Source organism: Heterodontus francisci, chromosome 10, assembly GCF_036365525.1.
Source record: "Heterodontus francisci isolate sHetFra1 chromosome 10, sHetFra1.hap1, whole genome shotgun sequence".
Taxonomy (NCBI): domain Eukaryota; kingdom Metazoa; phylum Chordata; class Chondrichthyes; order Heterodontiformes; family Heterodontidae; genus Heterodontus; species Heterodontus francisci.
In genome coordinates, this window is record NC_090380.1 from 27,116,554 (window position 1) to 27,140,342 (window position 23,789).

The 23,789-nt window shown below is 43.9% G+C and overlaps 1 protein-coding gene across 1 annotated transcript; it reads right to left on the reverse strand.

Moving 5' to 3' along the window:
• Nucleotides 1-1,536: 1,536 nt before the first annotated feature.
• On the reverse strand, nt 1,537-23,135 carry ebpl (EBP like). Its single transcript, XM_068040311.1, has 4 exons — nt 22,840-23,135; nt 20,965-21,034; nt 7,734-7,872; nt 1,537-5,273 (listed from the first exon to the last, which is right to left on the reverse strand). The coding sequence occupies exons 1-4, from the start codon at nt 23,125-23,127 to the stop codon at nt 5,033-5,035; spliced, it is 738 nt and encodes a 245-aa protein (XP_067896412.1). The 5' UTR covers nt 23,128-23,135; the 3' UTR covers nt 1,537-5,032.
• Between the last annotated feature and the right edge of the window lie 654 nt (nt 23,136-23,789).

Sequence of the window (23,789 nt, forward strand, 5' to 3'; positions counted from 1 at the left end):
GTTTCCTCCCACATGCCAAAGACTTGCAGGTTGATAGGTAAATTGGCCATTATAAATTACCCCTAGTATTGGTAGGTGGTAGGGAAATATAGGAACAGGTGGGGATGTGGTAGGAATATGGAATTAGTGTAGGATTAGTATAAATGGGTGGTTGATGGTGGGCACAGACTCGGTGGGCCGAAGGGCCTGTTTCAGTGCTGTATCTCTAAACTAAAACTTGAGCTCATCCAAAACTCATGTCCTAACTCAGACCAAGTCCTTTAACCCATCGATTGCCCCTGTGCTGGTTGACATTGGCGTTGCTGGAACAGAAGCTTAGATTTTAAAATTCCCATCCGTGTTTTCAAATCCCTCTATGGCCTCACCCCCTCTATCTTTGTAACCTCCGAAAACTCTGTACTCCTCTAATTCTTGCACATCCCCAATTTTCTGCATTCCACTGTTGTCGGCTATGCGTTCCCAGGCCCTAAGCTCTGGATTGCTGCCCTTAACCTCTACTTCTCTTACCCATTTTAAGATGCTCCTTGAAACCTACCTCTTTGATCAAGCTTTTGGTCATCTGTCCTGATGTCTCCTATCGTTTGGTCTCAATTTTGGTTTGATACTGCTCATGACATGCCTTGGGACATGTCATGATATTGAGAGAGGTGGCGAGGTTTAAGAAAGGAATTCTGGAGATTAGAGCCTCAACGATTGGAGGCATGGGCACCAATTATGGAACGAGGAAGTGGGGTTGGATGTTTACTAAATAGGGCCTCACTTAATGCCTCGGCCAAAAGATATTAAGGCCACAAAGCATTAAAGCTGAAGTGACGGCCTGGAGAATGTGCTAGAATCCTGGATGGGACTTGAATGCACAACTATCTGAATTAGAAGTGAGAGAGCTACTACAGGAGCCAAGCTAAACTGCAAGTGAAATGATCTCACAAACAATGAGTTTTTAAAAGAACGCACCAAACCATATTTTGAAAATAAAGGCTTATTTGCTGCAGCATTATGGTGTGGAACCATTTTTACAAAAGGGAATGAATACAAAAGAACAAACTTGCAATTGTATGTCACGTTCTCAGGACTTCCCAAAACACTTCATATACAATGAATAACTTTTGAAGTGCAGTCACTTTTGGTTATACAAAATATGCTAAGTGGACAGCAAGTGTTCAATACCCCCATTAAACTGCATGATTTTGTATATGTGCAAGTATAATCCACAGCACTGCATCAATGCCGAACATAAAATATTATGTTGCATGTCAACAGCATTGCTTTGCCCAACTTAAGAGCTCTGTGAACTAACAGTATAACCATGGTTTATTGTTCACAGAAATATGCCATGTACCACAGTAGTGTAAATGGAGCATTAAAGAATACATGTACTTAGAACTGATAGAATTAACTTCTGGCAGAATCTCAGTTTCAGCACTTTATAGATTGTTATATTCCCCTTTGACAAACTTGCTAATTATTTGAAATATGAGGGAAAAGAATTGCGATTTTAAAAAATATTTGATGAACTTAACTCCACAACTTGTAAGGTTACAGATGAAGGGTTGGTTCCAGAGACCTTTATTTTTCAACAATAAAAAACCTGCTCTTAGCTTTGAAGTATAAATTACATTGTTAAATGCTTATCAATTAGAGAAGTGGCCAAATATGTTCTCAGCATCAATATTCTGTTCATGTCGGTGTATTTAATCCACATTGATCAGATGAACTAATGATGTTCCATTACAATATATTAGAATCACTCAATTTGACTAGAACAAAATTTATTTAAGCAGAATAAAGCAACTTTAGGAGATGCAAATTGCTTTTGACACTTTGAAGGTAGATTGATGTATTCAAACAAGTCAACAGATTAAGCTGTGGACTCAGTTGAACATTACTGATATGCTAAATTAAAACTGTGGCATGTATCGCTATTCAAAGAATTTGGCACGATAACACAATACAAATAAGACTCATTAAACATCATTGAATAAACTTGCAAAGATCACATCAATTATCAATTCTTCACGGCAGTTGCTATCATATAGCAATGAGTTGGACTCCTCTGGCTGTCAGTATATCACAACAATCAGCAAAACAAGAAGAATTAGAATGGGAAGGGAAAAGCTCCACCTTGACAAACACATCACACTTTATAAAAAGTAGTGGACTTTTGTGGGACAATTCTAATAATCGTTCAAGATATCTGAGCTGTAGCTTAAAGCAATTAAATATTTTCTTTGATGTGCAACAGAAGTCCAATAAGGGAGACACAAAGTAGAATCAAACCCTCATTAAAAGGGGTTTTTTAAAAATTTAAACTTATATGGAATGATAACTGTACAATCAGAACATTTGTTACCCCAGCAGGCTGTTGCCTGTACAAGTGGAGTGACCAAATCCAACAGTGAGCCAGTCTGCAAACCTTGAATATGCAGTCATAACACCCTAGGTCTTTCAAGTTAGCACACATGCTGGAGATCTAGGAGTACTATAAATATTTATAATATATAAAAGGAATTGAGAATATAAAGGCTTTCTGTTTAAAATTTAAACTAATAAACCCACTAAAGCCCTATCAATCTAAAAAGTTCAAATGGATGTTTTAGGACCCATGATAAAGCTTTGTGATTTTAGGATTAAAACAATGAATAACCAAGCATAAGATGAATTCCAAAAGGATAGTTAAAGCTAAAACAACATAGAAAGATCAGCAATGGCAGCCTGCAGTTCCCTTGGGATCTTGGCAAGATGGCACTCCAACACTTTTCACTTGGCACAGAGACCACCTCATTTTCTCCATGTACTAAGGGATACCATCTACAAAGACTGTGCCTGCTGCTACCTGCAACACATACAAATAGCTCAGCAAAGATTTAGCGGGAAAACACTCAGTATGCAGCTAATGATACACATCAAGACTTTTTTTATCACTATAAATTTTATGAAAACAATGTTTTAAAAGAAATAAAACATTTGCATTTATATCATGCCTTTCACACCCTGAAGATTTCCTGAAGAGTTTCTGGCCCAGTGAATTAAGGGAAAATGGAATTAGATTGGATAGGTGCTTGATGGTCGGCGCAAATGCGTTGGGCCAAAGGGCCTGTTTCTGTGCTGTATAACTCTATGACTCTATAGTCGCTGTTATGTTGACAAATAATTTGTGTGCAGTAAATTGATCTCTCGTGGATGGTGTTTGTTTGAGAGATTAATCTTGGCCCGCACACAAGGAAAACTCTGAAAAAGTGCCATGGGATGTTTTCTGTCCATCTAACCAGAAGACGGGGCCTCACTTTAAAGCCTCATTCAAAGGGTGGCACATCTGCCAGTGCAGCAGTCCCTCAGTACTGCACTGGCAGATGTGCTGAAGTGTCAGCCTGGATCATATGCTCAAACTCTGGAGCCGGGCTTGAATTTACAAACTTTTGACTCAGAGGCAAGAACATTACTGTTGGGCCAAGCTGATGCAAGGCTCACTGATAGTTATTCATTTACCCAAATACTATATTTGTAGAAGCCGCACAGCTATTACAAGCAGATCTCGATTCGCTGGGAGGTTGGACCCATGATTGGCAAATTGTGTTTAAATTAGAACAGTTCATTGTTATGCATGCGAGTCTAGATTATGGGCTCAAGACTCTGAAATGGGACAACCTTCCAACTTGGAGGTGAAAGTGCTACCACTGAGCCACAGCTGACATAACAGATCCATGGCACTACTTCAAAGAGCAGGGGAATTCTACCCCCTTATCCTGACCAATATTTATCCCTCAGCCAACATCACCAAAAGAGATTATCTGGCCATAATCACATTGCTGTTTGTGGGATCTTGCTGTGCCCCAATTGGCTGTTCCATTTCCTACATTACAGCTATGACTACACGTAAAAAGCACTTCACTGCTGTAAGGGAAACTTAGTTTTACGCCATGTTTTTATTCAGCTGTTTGTTTGTAAGTTTGTCAAATAGCAAAATGTGCTTGTTACAGATGCAAACTGGGACTTGGTGATTTCGCATGAAGAGTTTGACAAAGGGTTGTAGGAACATAGAGTGTGGAGGACATCGGGGCGAAGGATGAAGAATTCTAACCGAAGACATCATTGCTGGGGCTCATATTGGACTTTTTCAAAAATAAAGACAGTTTTACCTGAACAGGAACTCACAGAAACACACAGACGAGTCAGGACATGCCATCAAGCTGGTGACCGCAGACTATTACAACATCAGACACTCTGTCTACAACAACTCTCATCGACAATGGCCTCTCGGAGTATCAGTGAAAGGCTGTCTTCCTGTGTTTGCAAGAAGCAGATATCACATCCATTGCTGGTATGGACCTAAGAACCCCCTGCTGAGCGCAGGATATAACCACATGCAGGTAGTCTTGCATAGCTATGGTGGGATTGATAAGGCACTGAAACTCAATCGGATGACCCAATTCAAGACATTACCTTATTTGTCAAAGGAACATGGTTAGAAAGGAGTACAAAGCCACAGCCCACAAGGACATTGGTGCTGCAGTCAGGAAGAGTGACCTGGTCAGTCACTGAACGTTTGAAGAGAACTCATTCAGCAGACTGACCACCTGGGGACGAAATCTTGCGTGCGGGGTTACCAACTGCAAGTACAGTGAGTACATCTGTATTGTTTGGGTAGAAGGTAAATAGTTTGTGAGAACAAATACTTTATGTGACTTTGTTACGTGCCATTGATATCAAGAGTCAGGCAAGATTCCACAATATTTGGGGGAAGGAGCCTGGGGTAAACGGCTTACATTGGTTGTAAATCACTTTGGGATACCATTTGACTACAATCTTACAATTTTCTCTAAATACACCTAATATTTTGTATTATAAATAAAAAGAGAAAATATTGCTTGTGGATGGGAAGTAACTGAACCTTTAATCTACTGAAGGAACTAAACATGAGCTGGATGTCAAACAAAGAAACAAAGCATTTTTCATGGAATTCTGTAGATTTTTCTGAAACACAGAACTTTAAAAGGATCCACTTCTCTTTTGGATGAAATGACAGCAGTATTATTTATTTTGATTTTTTCACTGCCTCATTTCTCTTTCGGTGCATTTCTTTGAGGCCTCGCCAAGACTGCCACAGGAGCAGTCCCGGTATAATCACCCAGACCGTATTAAAGAAAACCAGATAAACCCAGAAATAAAGCCAGTTGCTGGTGTTCAAGTTGGGGCTCCCGATGAGCCAGTCAGGGCAGAAGGTCATCCAGCCACCATAGAGCTCACAAACACACAGCATAATCTGCACAAAGTGCCTGAAAGTAGAGAACAGGGTGCAACATGTTATTGACAAAACCACCAACAAACAAGAGCAACATGCTGCAGTGCTGGAAATCGGAAATGGTAACAGAAAATGCTGGAGACACTCAACAGGTCAGACAGCATCTGTGGAGAGAGAAACAGAGTTAACGAAAAGGGGGCAGGAAAAGAAAAAGGGGAGATCTGTTATAGAGTAGAGGTAACAGACCTTTCCCTTTTGTTCACTGCCTGCACCCTTTTCCCTGGCTCTGCACTTGCTTAAAAGCTATTCATTAACATCTTCCAGTTCTGATAAAAGGTCACCATCTGAAACATTAACTCTGTTTCTCTCACCACAGATGCTGCCAGACCTTCTAAATATCCAGCAATCAGCTAATGCTGGAAAATAAGTTGGCAATCTTCAAAACAAAAATCATTTTTCAGAAAGTGGCATTTCTTGTCTGCCTTCATTTTTCAGTCAGCACCAGTTGGCAGCAGACGATGACAAAAATGTTGCTAAATGTTCCAAAACAGTTAAACCTACACAAATCCAGTATTTATTGAGAGCACCTGCAATAGGACATAGATAGGCTAGCAGAATGGGCAGACAGGTGACTGATGTAATTTAATACTGACAAGTTTGAGGTGATGCATTTTGGCAGAAGGGATACGATGAGGCAATATAGACTTAATGGTGCAGTTCTAAAGAGTATGCAAGAGCAGAGGCACCTGGGGGTGCATGTGCATTGATCTTTGAAGGTGGCAGGACATATTGAGAGAGTGGTTAGCAAAGCATATGGGATCTTGGGCTTCATAAATAGAGGCATAGAGTACAAAGGTTATGCTGAACTTTTCTAAAGCTCTGGTTGGGCCCCAACTTGAGTACTGCGTCCAGTTCTGGTCACCCCACTCTAGGAAAGATGTGAGGGTTCCTTGAGAGGGTGCAGAGGAGATTTACCAGAATGGTTCAGGGGATGGAGGATTTTAGTTACAAGGTTAGGTTGAAAAAGCTGTGGTTGTTCTCCCTGGAGCAAAGGAGACTGAGGGGAGATTTAATAGAGGTGTATAAGATTATGACAGGCTTAAATAAGTTGGACAAGAAAAAACTGTTCCTATTAACTGATGGTACAAGGACTAGGGGACACAGATTGAAGGTTTTAGGCAAGAGATGCGGGGGGAAATGTGAGAAAGAACGTTTTTACACAGCAAGTGGTAGTGAGCTGGAAAGCGCTGCTCATAAGATGGTGGAAGCAGAGACAATGAATGATTTCAAAAAGAAATTGGATGGGCAGTTGAAGGAAATAAACTTGCAGGGCTATGGGGATCGAGCGGGGGAGTGGGACTGACTGGATTGCTCTGCAGAGAGCAGGTGATGGGCCGAATAGCCTCCTTCTATGTCGTAAATGCCTCTATGTTGTTACAGTATGTTTCTTGTTACAGTATGTACATTTATATTTCTTACAGATTAAATTTCCAATGCATTATCATTTCGAAGAATAATGACAGTGTGTCACAACAACTGCCAATACTTTCTTTGTTAATAAACATTGAGACATTAACTAAAAGTTCAGTGTTTTCATTCCAACCTACAGTTCATGGGCCCCAATTTGTTTTGTATAGTAACTGGCTAAGCGTCATGTAGCCAGAGACAATTGTAATCAAGATTTCAACCCAGACAAAAAGTCTGGGTTGTCTCTTCCCCAAACAGTAAGTGCTTTTTCTCTCTTGGTTATTGAAAGACTTGAATGTGCAGTGTTGTTCTGCCATCAGCCATTCACCAACAAATTCTTCTCAGATAGGTGTTCACAATATAATTTACAGTAAGGACAGAGGTATGGATGATGCAATTCATCTCCATGTTCCTGGGGGTGGTGGTGGTATGATCGTGGGGGGCGTGGTGTGGTAGGGAATGCAGAGAAGCAGTCAGAGTTGTCCCATTGGCTCAGTTGATAAGTGGGGTACTGGACCATACCAATCAGGACAGTCCCAGGTTCAATCCCTGAACTGTTCTGAACTAGTTAGCTCAATAGAACAGTGATAGGGGCTGATGTAAGCAGCTGTGGCACTCTGATTTAACACATTAATTCACCACGCAATGGGCCCTGCATGAAAAATACACATATGTGGATGTTTTCTGACATGATTCCTTCACCCCATGATCAAACGGCTCTCCAACATTTACAGTCTATCAGTTAAGTGGGTAAAGAATCAGAGAGGCTGGCACCCTCAGAACCATGGCCCAGAAAACGTCAATACTTTCATGGAAGGAGGGATAAAAGGGAAGAGAACAGAAATAAAGGCTATCTGCGGGAGATATGGGGATAAAGTACTTTACATTGAATTTCTCCCCAATGGAAGGTTTCCTTCTGATACTAATGTACAGTGCAGAAAGAAGCAAATTAGTGCCGATTTTGCTGAATGATTTAAGTTTACAGCTTGGGCATTTCTCATAATGAACAATATTCCAACCTTCTTACCTGTAGTATTTATCTTTCACAATGGCATGTATGAGGACCAGTGCTAAAAACCCATCCACCACTACAGTCAGGATTTCTAATGATACAATAGTAGGATCTGAATAAAGCCATCTTGCATCTGCTTTCCCATATTCTTGCCCTGGGAACATGGAGACATTAAGGACATAAGGGAGTGGAATCCACCACACACGCATGCACATTACAGACACTATTAGTGAAATACACCAAGATGTACTCCTGGATAGGAAACAAATGGTTTAACATATCAGTGGAAAATACATAAGCTGCACAATGTACATTTAGAAATAATTCAATCCAGCTTAATTAATCCATTATAAAGTAAACACCAAAGGATTTATTGCCCATCCCCAGTTGCCCTGAGGGCATTAAGAGTCAATCATGGGACAGAATTTATATACAGGGTAGACAAGTTTGGGGTAGCATGGGCCACAGTTTGTAGGCTGTAAAGATGGTACAAAGAACAAAGAACAGTACAGCACAGGAACAGGCCATTCGGCCCTCCAAATCTGTGCCGATCTTGATGCCTGCCTAAACTAAAACCTTCTGTAATTCCGGGGACCGTATCCCTCTATTCCCATCCTATTCATGTATTTGTCAAGATGCCTCTTAAACGTCATTATCGTACCTGCTTCTACCATCTCCCCCAGCAGCAAGTTCCAGGCACTCACCACCCTCTGTGTAAAGAACTTGCCTCGCACATCCCCTCTAAACTTTGCCCCTCTCACCTTAAACCTATGTCCCCTAGTAACTGACTCTTCCCCCCTGGGAAAAAGCTTCTGACTATCCACTCTGTCCATGCCGCTCATAACTTTGTAAACCTCTATCATGTCGCCCCTCCACCTCCGTCGTTCCAGTGAAAACAATCCGAGTTTATCCAACCTCTCCTCATAGCTAATGCCCTCCAGACCAGGCAACATCCTAGTAAACCTCTTCTGTAACCTCTCCAAAGCTTCCATGTCCTTCTGGTAGTGTGGTGACCAGAATTGCACGCAATTGCACGGTACTTGGGTAAAGCCAAGTAAAAATGGATTACCTTTCGAGCAAAGTGGAAAATCAAGTCCTGAACAACAACAACAAAAACCTATATTTATATAGCACCTTAAACATAATAAAATGTCCCAAGGCACTTCGCTGGAGCATTATAAAACAAAGTATGACACCGAGCCACACGGGAGATATTAGGTCAGATGACCAAAAGCTTGGTCAAAGAGGTAGGTGTGAAGGATTGTCTTAAAGAAGGAAAGTGAGGTAGGGAGGTGTAGGGAGGGTATTCCACAGCATAGGGCCTAGGCCACTGAAGGCATGGCCACCAATAGTGGAGCGACTAAAATCAGGGATGCACAAGAAGCCAGAATTAGAAGAGGTATCTTGGACACTTGTGGGGCTGGAGGAGGTTACAGAGATAGGGAGGAGCGAGGTCATGGAGGGATTTGAAAACAAGAATGAGAATTTTATAATGAAGATGCTGCTTGACCAGGAGCCAATGTAGGTCAGCGAGCACAGGAGTGATGGGGAAACGGGACTTGGTACAAGTTAAAACACGGGCAGCAGAGTTTTGGATGACCTCTGTTGTATTATCTCTTTCTAGATTAATACAAATAAAGCTGAAAGGCAGGCATAGAGGTTGAACACAGAGGCTTAATGGAGATTTGTTACTTCAGCTTACTCGTGCTAACTGACTGTGCAAAAGAAGTGATTCATGTGATACTGCATCAGTTCCTGTGATGATATACATATTAATGTAAACATATATTTAAATGATTATATTTATCATATTAACAAATACACTACCACAACATCCCCCTTCCCTTAACTGACAACCCCATATAGTAGAACATAAATATGTATATGAACAAGCAACCCTTATGAGATGTAAGAAATTTGACAACTATAACACTATTTACCTAAAACATTCAACTGTAACAAGAACATTTGGAACACTCCTCTTCAAGGTGTTGTCTACATTTGGAACTGTATTAGTCATCGGCTGACTTGACCAGTGACAACGATGTGGGTGTGTTCTCAAACTGTCCATGCTCTCCTCCTGAAGGTTCTGTTTGGGAGGATTGCTCTCAGTTATCAGTGTATCATTTGTTGTGTCTTCATCTTCAAAATGTACCCAGGTATGGGTAGGTGATGCTGGTTGGTCGGCTTGTGCATGGCTCGCAGAGAGTCCCCTGAGGTGAGGTTGATTGCTTCGCAGTACCGGACCATTTGGTGTTGTCACCTCATACAAACATGGTTCTTTGCACACCTTGGACACCTTTGCTGGAATCCATGTCTGTTCTTGCAGGTATAGGACCCTCACCTTCTAGCTAACATATAATGGTGGTAATTCTGCACCCCCGTGCTCATCATACACATCTTTCATCTTATCTTGTTTCTGGCATAACTGGTCTGTGATCAAGGACAACTTGGTGAGGTGATAACTTGGTAGTGTGGTTCTCACTGGTCGACAAAGCAGAATCACACAGCAATGGCAAGCCAGAGTTAATGGCGTTGTGCGAAGATGCAATAAACCAACTTGGATATCTTGCCCAGTTTCCGAACACTTTGTGATTAGTGATTTGCCTGTCCTGACCATCCGTTCAGCCTTCCCATTTGAACGAGGATAGCGGGTGATGATGTGACATGGTTGATGGACCATCGTTCACACATATCCTGGAATGGTTTTCTGGTGTACTGTGAACCAACCATGGTCAGATATTAATATAAAAGCAAAATACTGCAGATGCTGGAAATCTGAAATAAAACAGAAAGTGCTGGAAATACTCAGCAGGGCAGGCAGCATCTATGGAGAGAGGAGCAGAGTTAACGTTTCAGGTCTGTGACCTTTTATCAGAACTGTCAAAGATTAGAAAAGAATTAGGTTTGAAGCAAGTAAAGGGGGGGGGGGGGTGGGTGGGAGGGGAGAAGAGAATCAAAGGGGAAGGTGTGTGATTAGGGCAGAGGGCAGGAGAGATTAAATAACAAAGCTTTCCTGGGACAAAGGCAAAGAGTGTGTTAATGCTTGTGGTGAAAGACAAAGCATTAGTCCAGAGAGACTGTTAATAGCAGAATAATGAGCAGCTCTGTCTACATGAAAAACAGGCACATGGTTGAAAAGTAAAATAAAATAAAACACATAAAATTATTTTTAAAAAGGCCAGTCCTGCTCTGAAGTTATTGAAGTAAATGTTCAGTCCACAAGGCTGTAGAGTGCTCCTCGAGCTTGCGTTGATGTTCACCTGGAAGGAGTGTTCAGGGCTTTGGATGGTGAAGACAGAAGAGGTAAAAGGGCAGGTATTACACCTTCTGTGACTGCATGGGAAGGTGCCGTGGAAGGGGTCGACATCAAAAACATCTTCTCTTCGCCTCCCCTGTCAGCATTCCGAAGGGACCGTTCCCTCCGTGACACCCTGGTCCACTCCTCCATCACCCCAGACACCTCGCCCCCTGCCCATGGCACCTTCCCATGCAATCGCAGGAGGTGTAATACTTGCCCTTTCACCTCCTCTTTTTCACCATCCAAGACCCCAAACACTCCTTCCAGGTGAAGCAGCGATTTACTTGTTCTTCCTTCAACTTAGTATACTGTATTCGCTGTTCACAATGCGGTCGCCTCTACATTGGGGAGACCAAATGTAGATCGGGTGACCGCTTTGCAGAACATCACTGCTCAATCCAAAAGTATAACCCTGAGCTTCCGGTCGCTTGCCATTTCAACACTCCCCCCTGCTCTCATGCCCACATTTCTGTCCTTGGCCTGCTCCAGTGTTCCAGTGAAAATCAACACAAGCTCGAGGAGCAGCACCTGATCTTTCCATTAGGCACTCTGCAGCCTTCTGGACTGAACATAGAGTTCAATAACTTCAGAGCAGGACTGGCCTTTTTAAAAATAATTTTATGTTTTTTTATTTTATTTTTTAACCATGTGCCTGTTTTTCATGTAGTCAGAGCTGCTCATTATTCTGCTATTAACACTCTCTCTCTGGACTAATGCTTTGTCTTTCACCACAAGCATTAACACACTCTTTGCCTTTGTCCCAGGACAGCTTTGTTATTTAATCTCTCCTGCCCTCTGCCCTTTCACACACCTTCCCCTTTGATTATCTTCTCCCCTCCCACCACCCCCCCCCCCCTTCACTTGCTTCAAACCTAATTCTTTTCTATCCTTTGCCAGTTCTGATGAAAGGTCACAAACCTGAAACGTTAACTCTGCTCCTGTCTCCACAGATGCTACCTGATTTTTTGAGTATTTCCAGCACTTTCTGTTTTTATCCTCAAATATTAAGCAGCCTGTGTCCAGATGCAGCAAGACCTGGGCAACATCCAGGCTTGGGCTGACAAGTGGCAAGTAACATTTGTGCCACACCAGTGCCAGGCAATGACCATCTCCAACAAGAGAGAATCTAACCATCTCCCCATAATGCTCAATGGCATTACCATCGCTGAATCCTACACTATCTGCATCCTGGGGGTTACCATTGACCAGAAACTGAACTGGACCAGCCACATAAATACTGTGGCAACAAGAGCAGGTCAGAGGCTTGGAATTCTGAGGTGAGTAACCCACTTCCTGACTGCCAATGCCTGTCCACCATCTACAAGGCACAAGTCAGGAGTGTGATGGAATACTCTCCACTTGCCTGGATGGGTGCAGCTCCAACAACACTCAAGAAGCTCGACACCATCCAGGACAAAGCAGTCTGCTTGATAGGCACCCCATCTACCACCTTCAACATTCACTCCCTCCACCACCGATGCACAGTGGTAGCAGTGTGTGCCATCTATAAGGTGTTTTGCAGCAACTCAGCAAGGCTCCTTCGACAGCACCTTCTAAACCCACGACCTTTACCACCTAGAAGGACAAGGGCAGCAGATGCATGGGAACACCAACATCTGCAAGTTCCCGTCCAAGCCACACACCTTCCTGACTTGGAGCTATATTGCTGTTCTTTCACTGTCGCTGGGTCAAAATCCTGGAACTCACTTCCTAACTGCACTGTGGGTGTACCGACGCCCCAAGGACTGCAGCGGTTCAAGAAGGTGGCTCACCACCCCCTTCTCAAGGACAATTAGGGATGGGCAATAAATGCTGGCCTAGCCAGCGATGCCCACATCCCATGAACGAATAATTAAAAAAACACTTCTACAGGGGTACCAAAAAGACTAAACATGGCACAAACAGTGTTGACCACTGCTGTACCCAACACATCTTGAAGCTTCTGCACAATAGGAATTTGGAGTGATTGTCAGTCACTAGCAGATGATCTTCACTGCCCACAGAGCACAAATATGTTGCTATCTTGTTCCATTGTGATGATGATATGACATGTGGTTGGAGAGATTCTTTCTGTTGACTAGCTTGGTGTTCCTGACACACATCACAAGTCCTTACTACCTGGTCAACGTCCTTGTTAATGCCAGGCCAGAGCACTAACTCACTAGCAAGTTGCCTCGTCTTCTCTATTCCCATATGGGCCTGGTGGAGCTGATCAGCTATGTCAGGCCAAAGTGACGCTGGAATTAGCACTTGGCGTCCTTTGAAGAGCACTCCATTTGGAACACACATGTCATGCCGACATGGCCAATATGTTCTCAGATCCATGAGAATCTCCTGGATGGTTTCAGGCCTCCCATCCACAATGATCTGCCACAGGGTTCTGAGTACGGGGTCTTGAGAGCTCTTTAGAGCTCTTCTCACTTGTGATGACCAAAGCACATCAGGTCAATGTGCTAGACATCCTCTAGGCTTGCACTTGGCCAACCTGGAAGTTTTGGCGGTATATCTTGTGCCTTTCCGGGGTTAGGAGTGTCCGATAGGACCATCTGACTATCAGGTTTGTGTCTGACATCACAGTTATAACCTTGAATCTTAATGAGTAATCTCTGGAGGTGTGGCGATGCACTAGTGATCAGTTATCTCCAGATCATTTCCAAGGGTTTGTGTCTGTCTCAGCTGTGAACTCCTTCCCAAATAAGCATGTGTGGAACCTGGTGATCCCAAAGACAAGGGCAAGGATTTCCTATTCGATATTCGAGTAATTTGCCTGTGCAGGCGATAGGCTTTTTGATCCAAGCACAACAGGTTTACCATTCTGAAGAAGACATGCACCAAGATCTTTCTGTGATATGTCCACTTCCAGCGTTGTCGCTTTCTGTGGATCATAATATTGAAGACATGACTCGGCTGATAGCGCTTGTTTCAATGCATTGAATGCACATTGGTGGTTGTTCTGCCATAGGAATGGTACATCTTTCTTCAGCAATTCTCGTAATGGAGCTGCCTTCTCTGAGAAACTCGAAATGTACGTCGGTAAGAAATTGAACAAAACTAGGCATCTTTGTAGGTCATCCTTGTCCTATGGTGTTGGCATTAATTGGATGACTTCAATCTTCCCAGGATCTGAGTCAATACCTATGCTAGAGTAAATGGAGCTGAAAAAATTAATGTGATCCGCCTTAATGGAGCACTTTTTACCGTTGAACACCAAACCTTCATATCTGGCAACCTCCATGACCAAGTGTAGGTTTCTGTCATGCTCTTCTTCCATGCGTCCTAGCACTGCGATGTTGTCTATGATGCATACACAGCCTGGGACCTGTTCTGTTATTCGGTACATGTGTTCCTGAAAAATGTCTTGGTTGATTAATAGCCCAAAAGGTAGGTGGAGGAAACAGTACCTGCCAAAATGGGTTCTGAATGTGGTCAGCTCTTGTGACTTTCTTGACAAGTGTACGGACCAATATCCGTTTTTTGCATCTAATTTGGAAAAGTGTTTTGCTCGAGCAAACATTTGGTTTAACTCTTCTAGCATTGGTATCTTATGAGAACATCTCTTTAAGGCTTTGTTTAGCTTCCTTGGGTCTAAACATAGTGGAATTGAACTGTCCTTCTTGATTGCAGTAATGATGGAACTGCAGCAGTCCCTGTGATGTCGCACTTTTCAAATGATGCCTTGGTTTTCCATTCCATCCAGTTCCATCTTCAACTTTTCTCGAATGTGCACACTGCATTTTCGCAGCGGGTTGATTGATGGTGTTGCACCTGCGTCTCCGTGGAAATTCCCAACAGTGTCAAACTGGTCCTGGTACAACCTCTGGAGGTCTTGTACTGAGCCAATGGGTGTGCAGCTATTTTAATTGCTGTGGTCTTCTGACTGGGTCAGCTCATGGATGGTGACCATATTAAGTTTGTTGCACGCTGGCAGCCCTGCTACTGCTGGTCCTGACACATCCGCACTGTAGAAAATCTGAGTAGACCATGTTGGCTCTTTGTACCTGAATTCCAGGTCTAGGCAACCTAGGCACTTTATTATCGAGCCATTGTATGCTGAAACCTTCACACTTGTGGGTTGGACCACAGACTTCCATGCCTCATGGTACATGTCCTTGAGAATGTGGGAAGGTAGAGTGTTGGCATTTGCACCTGTATCAATCTTCATTCTCAGTTGATGCTGTCTAGCCTTATTGGGGCAGGTGATCTGGAGTGTTGCCAAAGCTTCCATTTTGTTAACTGAATGGACCTGTTCCGCTAAGGTGATCATGTGAAATAACTGTTCACCTGTAGTGTCTTCACTTCGATCCACCTCATCCATTTTGGTCAGGTGTGCTCCCATTTCTTGGACGGGTCTATGCCAGGGTTGTCCAACATACGGTCCGCGGGCCAGGATCCGGCCCACCAAAGGATTCCACCAAGCCAGCGGATGTAAACTGTACTGGGCCGTTCCTCATCCTCGCGAGGGGTCCATGACTGGAGAGAAGAAATTTCCCTTTGGCATCTTCTTGCAAACCGGCTTTTTAAAAAAAATCTCAAGTCAGTTTCACAGCTGACAGGTCCTGAAATCGGGAACAGCCGTTTCCCAACTTCGGACAGATTCAGGGGTTTTCAAAAGCCTGCCGGAAAACCACAAATCTGGATCAGTCAGTTGTAAAACTGACTTGAGATTCTTAAAAAACTGATCAACCATCTGCTGAGTGTTCCCACTCTCTGCAACTGTCAGAAAGTTTAGTTTAGTTTAGTTTAGAAAGAGAAAGAGGGAGGCAGAGAGAGAGAGAGAGAGAGAGAGAGAAAGGGGAGCAAGAGAGAGAGAGAAATGGGGACAGAAAGATAAAGGGGGATAGAGAGAGAGAGAAAGGGGACAGACAGAGAGATCAAGGGGGCACAGAGAGCGAGAGAGAAAGGGGGACAGAGAGAGAGATAGAGGGCAGACTGAGAGGGGGGACAGAGAGAGAGAAAGGGGGACAGAGAGATAGAGAGAAAGGGGGATATAGAGACAAAGAGGGGGATAGAGAGAGAGAGAAAGGGCAGAGTGAGAAGGGGGACAGAGAGAGAGAAAGGGGGACAAAGAGAGAGAAAGGGGAACACAGAGAGAGAGAGAAAGAGGGAGACAGAGAGGGAGGAAGGGGACAGAGAGAGAGAAATGGGGAAAGAAAGAGTGAGAAAGGGAGACAAACAGAGAGAGCGAGAGGGACAGAGAGATAAAGGGACAGAGAGAAAGAGACAGAGAGATAGAAAAGAGCGGACAGAGAGAGAGAGAAAGAGGGAGAGAGAGGGAGAGAAAGGGGATATAGAGAGAGAGAAAGGGGGACAGACAGAGAGGGGGAAGAGAGAAAGCGAGAGGGCAGAGATAGAGAGAGGAGGACAGATAGAGAGGGAGATAGAGAGTGATCGAGACCACTCTTGACAGAATGCTATCTATCCGGAAAACTTTGTATCACTACAAGAAGTGTTCAGGCAAACATTGACTGCTTGTGCAAGTAAAGAAATGCCAGGTATTTCACTAAATCAGTGTCGAACATAGTGAAGAGAAAGTAAGTCAATAAATTTGTCTTCTCGTTTAAAGCTTCTTCACAAAAATGTACATTTGTTGCTGTTTTAATTAATAGTAAGATAAATTTTAATGCCTTTATCTTTTTGAAATTGTCTCACTGGCCCCCCCAACATAAGACAAAAATTGTAATTTGGCCCCCTGTGGCCGGACGACCCTGGTCCATGTTTTTGGCGATGCCTGTAAGTGTCTTGCTTTCCTTTGCCTCTGGGTGGCATATCTCTGCAGTTTGAGCACTGCCCACTCTGGCTTCTCCCTGCATTCCTGCTGCTGGACCTGGTGCAAAGTTTGGCCCTGTGCCCTCTAAGCCCGCATGCCTTGCACATGTCTGCATATGTTGGGCATCTCCGCAGTTGGTGGGAAAGCCTGCAGTTACCGCACATCTTGTTCTGCCTGGGTGCCTTGGATATTGTACCGACAGGCATTTTGGACCCTTAAGCTTGCAAACACTGTCTCCCTGCGATAATTGCCTTGTACCTGCATCCATCCTGTAGTATGCTTTCCACATCGTGTCCTTTCAGCTTTTCTAGTGGATCTTTCTGGAATGCCTCTATAGAAGTGGAGGCAATGACCAACTCCTTAATGCATTCTGATAGTTTAATATCAAAGAAGCCACATTCTTTTGCTTTCTCTCTGCATCATTTAACAAAGCTCTCGTCGTCTTTCTGTCTATACTGCATGAGTTCCAGGTGGTGTACTCTGAAACTGACTCTAATTTTAAACTGATTTTCTCATGTTGCTTTGATTCTTCTGATCAGCATCAAATAAACCAGAGGTATTGATTCTGCGCAGACGTTCATTTCCAATGGCGATTCTAATTTTTATCGGCTGCTTCTTTGCATCCATAACTTCATGATCTAAGAAGTACAGTTCAATCCTCTGCTTAAACAGTTTGAACTCACCTGGGACATCATGTGCTTTCCAGTCCATCTCTGGAAATCTGGCTGCCACTGTCTAAGCCTTCTGCTCTTTTCTCCCCCTGAGCAGCAAACCTTGCTTTAAAATTTGCAGCAAGTTGCAATGTCTGCAGAGCTGAGCAGGAACCTCGCCCTGAGCTGTGTTGCTGCAGCGCAAGCTTGTGAGCTTGTAGGTGGGAGGGGCCATGGCGTCGGGGTCAGCTAATGGCGGCAATAGCATGATGGTGGGAAGGAATCCGCACCAAAACATGATACTGCACTGATCTCTGTGGCTGAAACTACCATTAATTTTTGTCTTGCCAGCTCAGGGCAAAGCCGGGTGTGCGCCCAAATTGCCTTCAATCTCTACTCACACTGTTGCTCTCCCAATGTGAGAGCTGTGACACAGTTGCAGTGCTTCAGGTAGGGCTTCTGACTTGAATTGTTGTTTTCAGCTGCTGATCAATGCTGCTGACTCACTACCGCTGCCACCATATTGTATTATCTATTTCTAGATTAATACAAATGAAGCTGAAGGGCAGGCATAGAGGTTGAACACAGAGCTTTAATGGAGACTTGTTGTTGCTTCAGCTTACATGTGCTAACTGACTGTGCAAGAGAACTGAATCACAACATTGCATCACTTCCTGTGATGACATACATATTAGCATAATATTTAAATTATATTTAACATACCAATAAATACCCTATTACAACAACTTCAAGTTTACACAGAGTAGAATGTGGGAGACCAGCCAGATGTGCATGGTAACACCACCACCTGCAAGTTCCCCTCCAAACCACACACCATCCTGACTTGGAACTATATCACTGTTCCTTCACCATCGCTGGGTCAAAATCCTAGAACTCCCTTCCTAACAGCACTGTGGTGTATCTCTACCCCAAGAACTGCAGCAGTCCAAGAAGGCAGCTCACCACCTTCTCAAGGGCAATTAGGGATGGGCAATAAATACTGGCCTAGCCAGCGACGCCCACATCCCATGAACGAATAAAAAAAAATTGGAATGGTCAAGTCTGGAGGTAACGAAGGCTTCAATGAGGGTTTCAGTAGCAGATGAGCTGAGACGGGGCAAAGTCGGGCGACGTAACAGAAATGTCATGAAAATTAAAGCCAGGCATTGAAACCCCAAAGATGGGCTAGAGAATGAAAGCAGGGCCAACGGCACACATTACGCATGGCTATTTATAGTGTTCCCAGGTTTCAGTGATACTGCATCACAGGCATCTGCATCCCAGGAACACATTTATTTTTAAAGTCCTCTCTCCCTATGACTTTCCTATTTTTACAGTGGACATATGCTGTATGAAGGACAAACAAATGACGTAAAATCCAATTCCCTACAGCATATAAAAACATTTTTGCACCAAGACACACATGAACCCTGTATACATTAAAATTATATTGACACAGTCGTAACACAGGCTTGCTGTATACACATTACATTTCATTATGCAAGAACAGTTGCTTCACTCTGTTTTACACTCTGAAGCCTAAAATGGAATGATGGGATAAACAGTTGCAAGTGAAACTAGCTTTGGCAGCATCGACCCTCTCATTCAAAGCATCAAATAGCCATTGTCTCTCAGAGATCTGGATTAAGGATATCAGCTCATTACAGAATCAACTGACGGCAGCATAGGGTTGAGACTCGGGCCGGATTGTTGAGGTGTTGCTTCTGAAACTATTCTACAATTAGTTTAGCTTTGTGAAACTAACTTTCCCCTACTTTGTGGTGATATCAAGTGGAAATCTGAATTAATACATCAAAACTCCATTGAATTAATAACTGATACAGCACAGAAAGAGACTGTTTGGCCCATCGTGTCTGAGCTGGCTTTTTGGTAGTGGTACCCAATTAAACCCACACCTCAGCTTTTTCCCCATAGCTCCGTGAATTTTTTTCTCTTCAAGTATTTATCAAATTGTCATAGGAACAGGAGGAGATCATTTCGCCCCTCGGGCCTGTTCTGCCATTCAATGAGATCATGGCTGATTGTGACTTAGCTCTAAACACTCACCTTTGCTCCATATCCCTTAACAAAAATCTATCATTCCCAGTTTTAAAATTAACAATTGATCTGGCATCAATTGCCATTTGCAGAAGGCAGTTCCAAACTTCTATCATCCTTTGTGTGAATAAGTGTTTCCTAATTTCACTCCTGAAAGGTCTGGCTCTAATTTTTTGACTATGCCCCGAGTCCTGGACTCCCCAACTAGTATAAATAGTTTCTCTCTATCTATCTATCCCTTAATATCTAGAAAATTTTGATCAACTCACTCCTTAACCTTCTAAATTCCAGGGAATACAACCCTAGTATGTCTAATTTCTCCTTGTAGCTTAATCCCTGGAGTCCAGGCATGATTCTGGTAAATCTAAGCTGCATTCCCTCCTTCCGAAGGTGTGGTGCCCAGAACTGCTCACAGTACTCCAAGTGTGGTCTAGCCCAGGGCTTTGTATAGCTGAAGTATCATATTATATTCCTCTAGATATAAAAACCAGCATTCCATTAGCCTTTTTGATTAGATTCTGTACCTATTCATGCTATTTTATGTACCTGGACAACTCAAGTCTCTTTGGACCTCCACTGTTTCTACCTTTCCACCATTTAGGAAGTACCCTGTTCTATCCTTTTTAGGTCGAAAGTGGATGACCTCACATTTTCCTACATTGAAATCCATTTGCCATAGTTTTGCCCATTCACTTAATCTATCAATATCTCTTTGTAATGTTACGTTTCCATCTACAGTTTACCATCCCAATTATCTTTGTCTGATTGCCAAATCTGGATATGTGGCTTCTTATCCCATCATCTAAGTCATTAATAAATACAGTGAATAGTTGAGGGCCCAATACAGATCCCTGTGGGACATCACTAGTCACATCCTGCCAATTAGAGTACCTGCCCATTATCCCAATTCTCCGTCTCCTTCCGCTCAGCCAATTTCCTAACCCGGTCAATAATTTAACTTCATTGCATGAGCTTCAGCTTGTGCTAACAGTGTTTTCTGAGGGACTTTATCAAATGCCTTCTGGAAGTCCATATGAATGACAACCAAACTGGATCTCAGACAAATCAGAGACAGTGGTTGGATTGAAAGAAGTAGTGGTGAGGTAGAACTGGGTATCCTCAGTGTATCTGTGGAACCTGGCACTGTTTTCAGATGATGTCACTGAGTAGCAGTGTGTAGATGAAAAATAGGAGGGCGCCAAGGATAGATCCTTGGGGACTCCAGAGATAATGGTGCAGGAGTGGGAAGAGAGGTATTCAGGTTCTCTGGCTACAAATGGGTAGATAAGAATGGAACAGGGTGAGAGCAGTCCCACCCAGCTGGATGATGGAGGAGGATGTTGAGGTCAACCATGCCAAAAGCTGGAGGCAAGTCAGTTGGTGGTTCGGTTAGCCTGAGACCAAGTTTATTGTGATGAGCAGTAATTACCAAAGTTGCGAATCAGATTCAACAAAGAATTAAGAACTTACATAGGAAAGCAAGAATATTATCAGATTGTGCCACAGTCCCCACCAAAGACATGTAAACAAATGGGGCTTCCTGTAAGACAAAAGCAACAGTCAGTTTAGTTAAGTTCCTGGTTAATGGTAACTCCCAGCATGTTGATGGTGGGGTATTCAGTGATGATAATGCCATTGAATGTCATGGGGAGATGGGTTAGATTCTCTGTAGTTGCAATGGTCATTGTCCAGCACATATGTGGTGTGAATGACACTCGCCACTTATCAGCCCAAGTCTGAATATTGTCCAGATCTTGCTGCATGCAGGCATGGTCTGCTTCAGTATCTGAGGTAATGCTTTCCATTTCAGTTGATTTTAATACTTGTAAGCAGCAATTAATTATCAAATGTTGAGGAAAGTAACTGAACCTAACAGTGTTGGGGGATCATTTTAAAATACACCACCGAAATCCATCCAGCTCAGGGATGTACAAACTGCAGTCCTCGAGGCCTTGAAAACTGGCCCTTCAAAACACAGATAACTCAGCCCTATTGGCATTTAGTTATTATTTCCTTGTTTGCCCAGTTTCAATTTTGTGGATCATTCATGAAGTTAAACACATTCAAAACTCTGCTGCTCGTACCTTAACTCTCACCAAGTCCCGTTCTGCTTTTTGTGCTCATTGACATACCTTGGCTCCCAACCCACCAATGCCTCAATTTTAAAATTCTCATTCCCCTATTCAATCCCTTCCCAATCTCTGTAACCTCCTCCTACCCTACAACCCTTTGAGAACTCTGTGTTCCTCCAACTCTGACCTCTTGTGCACTTCCGGCTCCTTCCCGCAACCATTGACTAACGTGTGTTCAGTCGTCTAGGCCTTAAACTCTGGAATTTCCTCTTTAAATCTCTCATCTCTATACCTCCTTTAATCCCTGGAGACTCCAGGAAGATTAGCAATCCCCAATAAACATAAACATACTTCCAATTTTATCTAATGGTTTGAATGTTAAGGTTCCATAAAATTAGATAGTCTCCTGAAGACTGGTGATAGGTTTTCGATTCTTAAAGCATGCTTGGCCCAGTTGGTAGCACTCTCAGTCCCAAGTTCGGAGGTTATGGGTTCAAACCTCCACTCCCGGCCTAGGCTGACACATCCCAAGGCATAGTTTGAAAAGCTGGAGAGTTCTCTCAGTGTCCTCGCAATACTTAATCCTCAACCAATACCCAAAAAACATTCCAAACACATGTTGATCTCAGGGGGAAAAGTCCACCGAGCTCTCCTACTCTTCCAAGTGCAGTATAAACATCTATTTTTAGCTATTTACACATTTTCCTTTGGGGCTCTGCTGATCTTCCGTTGGCGAATCCCAGCACAAATTCCAGCCTTCAGTTAGTTGCCATCTCACCTCAGAGTCTTCAATCTCTCACTACCTCAGAGATTGTGGGTTCAAGCTCCACTCTGGAGAGTTGAGCACAAAATCAAGGCTGATACCCCTGTGTAGAACTGAGCAAGCGCTGCATGGTCAGAGGTGCTGCCTTTTGGATGACATGTTATCAGGTGAATGTAAAAGATCCCATGTCACTACTGCAAAAAGAGCAGGGCAGTTACCTTGGTGTTCTGGCCAATACATATCCTTCAATCACTGCTCACTAAAAACATTAGTTCATTGGCTGGAAAGCGTTTTGGGACTTTCCCGAGGACGTGAAAGCCGCATCGTAAATGCAAATTCCCTCTTTCTAAAGAAGCACACGGTTCAGTGGATTTATCTTGTTCCCTACAAGCTGCTGGTTCGTGTTTTTTATTTTAAAGGTTGAAAACTCATCACGGAAGATTAATGCAATTGAAGGTCGGTGTATGGCCGCAGCGTATTCCCGCAGACAGACAGAGAGCAGCGACTTACCAGGGTGAAGTGCACGATGGCATCGTAGAAGAGCCAGCCGAGCAGTGCCCGGTCCAGCGGCGGGCACTGCTGCCCAAAGCGCAGCGCCAGAGCCCATGCCAGCGGCACCTGAGCGGCACAGAGCAGCAGCGAGCACAGCGCTCCCGGGCTCAGCAGCAGCTCCTCGGCCATCACTGCACCTCCACTCGCAGCACCCAACCTAACATTCCCGGAATCAGACTCCACCTTCCCCAATCCATGGGGCGATTGCCACCACAGGGCGGGACCATCAGACTGACATCTACTCATGCTCCAAATCTCACAGTGCTCCCCTCCTGACAACTGCCATACTTGTCCAACTTATATGCAAGGGATTCAATGTCCATAAATATATATTTATTCAGTACATATCGATCAGTAACTATTTGATCCCAAGCGGTTTCCCCCCTTGCAACAAAAGGTCAGGATCGACCACTTCTCAAAGACCAGTACCATAGAGATTCTGCTCTGCAATCTTTGGCGTCATCTCGTGGCGAGACACAGAATTACAGCGGCGTTTTGTGGCCGGCTCAGAGATACTGTTGCTATTTGCTGCCCCCGATGGCGAGCAGCAGGAGTGCAGGGTGTTTGCTGCCCCTGGTGGCGGACTCCGGGAGTGCAAGGTGAGTTTGCTGCCCCTGGTGGCGGGCTTCGGGAGTGCAGGCTGAGATTGTTGCCCCTGGTGGCGGGCCCTGGGAGTGCAGGGTGGGTTTGCTGCCACCCAGTGGCGGGCCCCGGGAATGCAGGGTGAGTTTGCTGCCACCGAATGGCGGGTTCCGGGAGTGCAGGGGGGGTTTGCTGCCCCTGGTGACGGGTTCCGGGAGTGCAGGGGGGGTTTGCTGCCCCTGGTGACGGGCTCCAGGAGTGCAGGGGGGGGGTTTGCTGCCACCCAGTGGCGGGTTCAGGGAGTGCAGGATGAGTTTGCTGCCCCT

Coding starts and splice junctions, on each gene's coding strand:
- ebpl (XM_068040311.1), bottom strand. CDS start 23,127: ATGAGTAGATGTCAGTCTGATGGTCCCGCCCTGTGGTGGCAATCGCCC. Junction 21,035..22,839: donor CCATCGTGCACTTCACCCTG/GTAAGTCGCTGC, acceptor TTTGTCTTACAG/GAAGCCCCATTTGTTTACAT. Junction 5,274..7,733: donor GTGAAAGATAAATACTACAG/GTAAGAAGGTTG, acceptor CTCTACTTTCAG/GCACTTTGTGCAGATTATGC.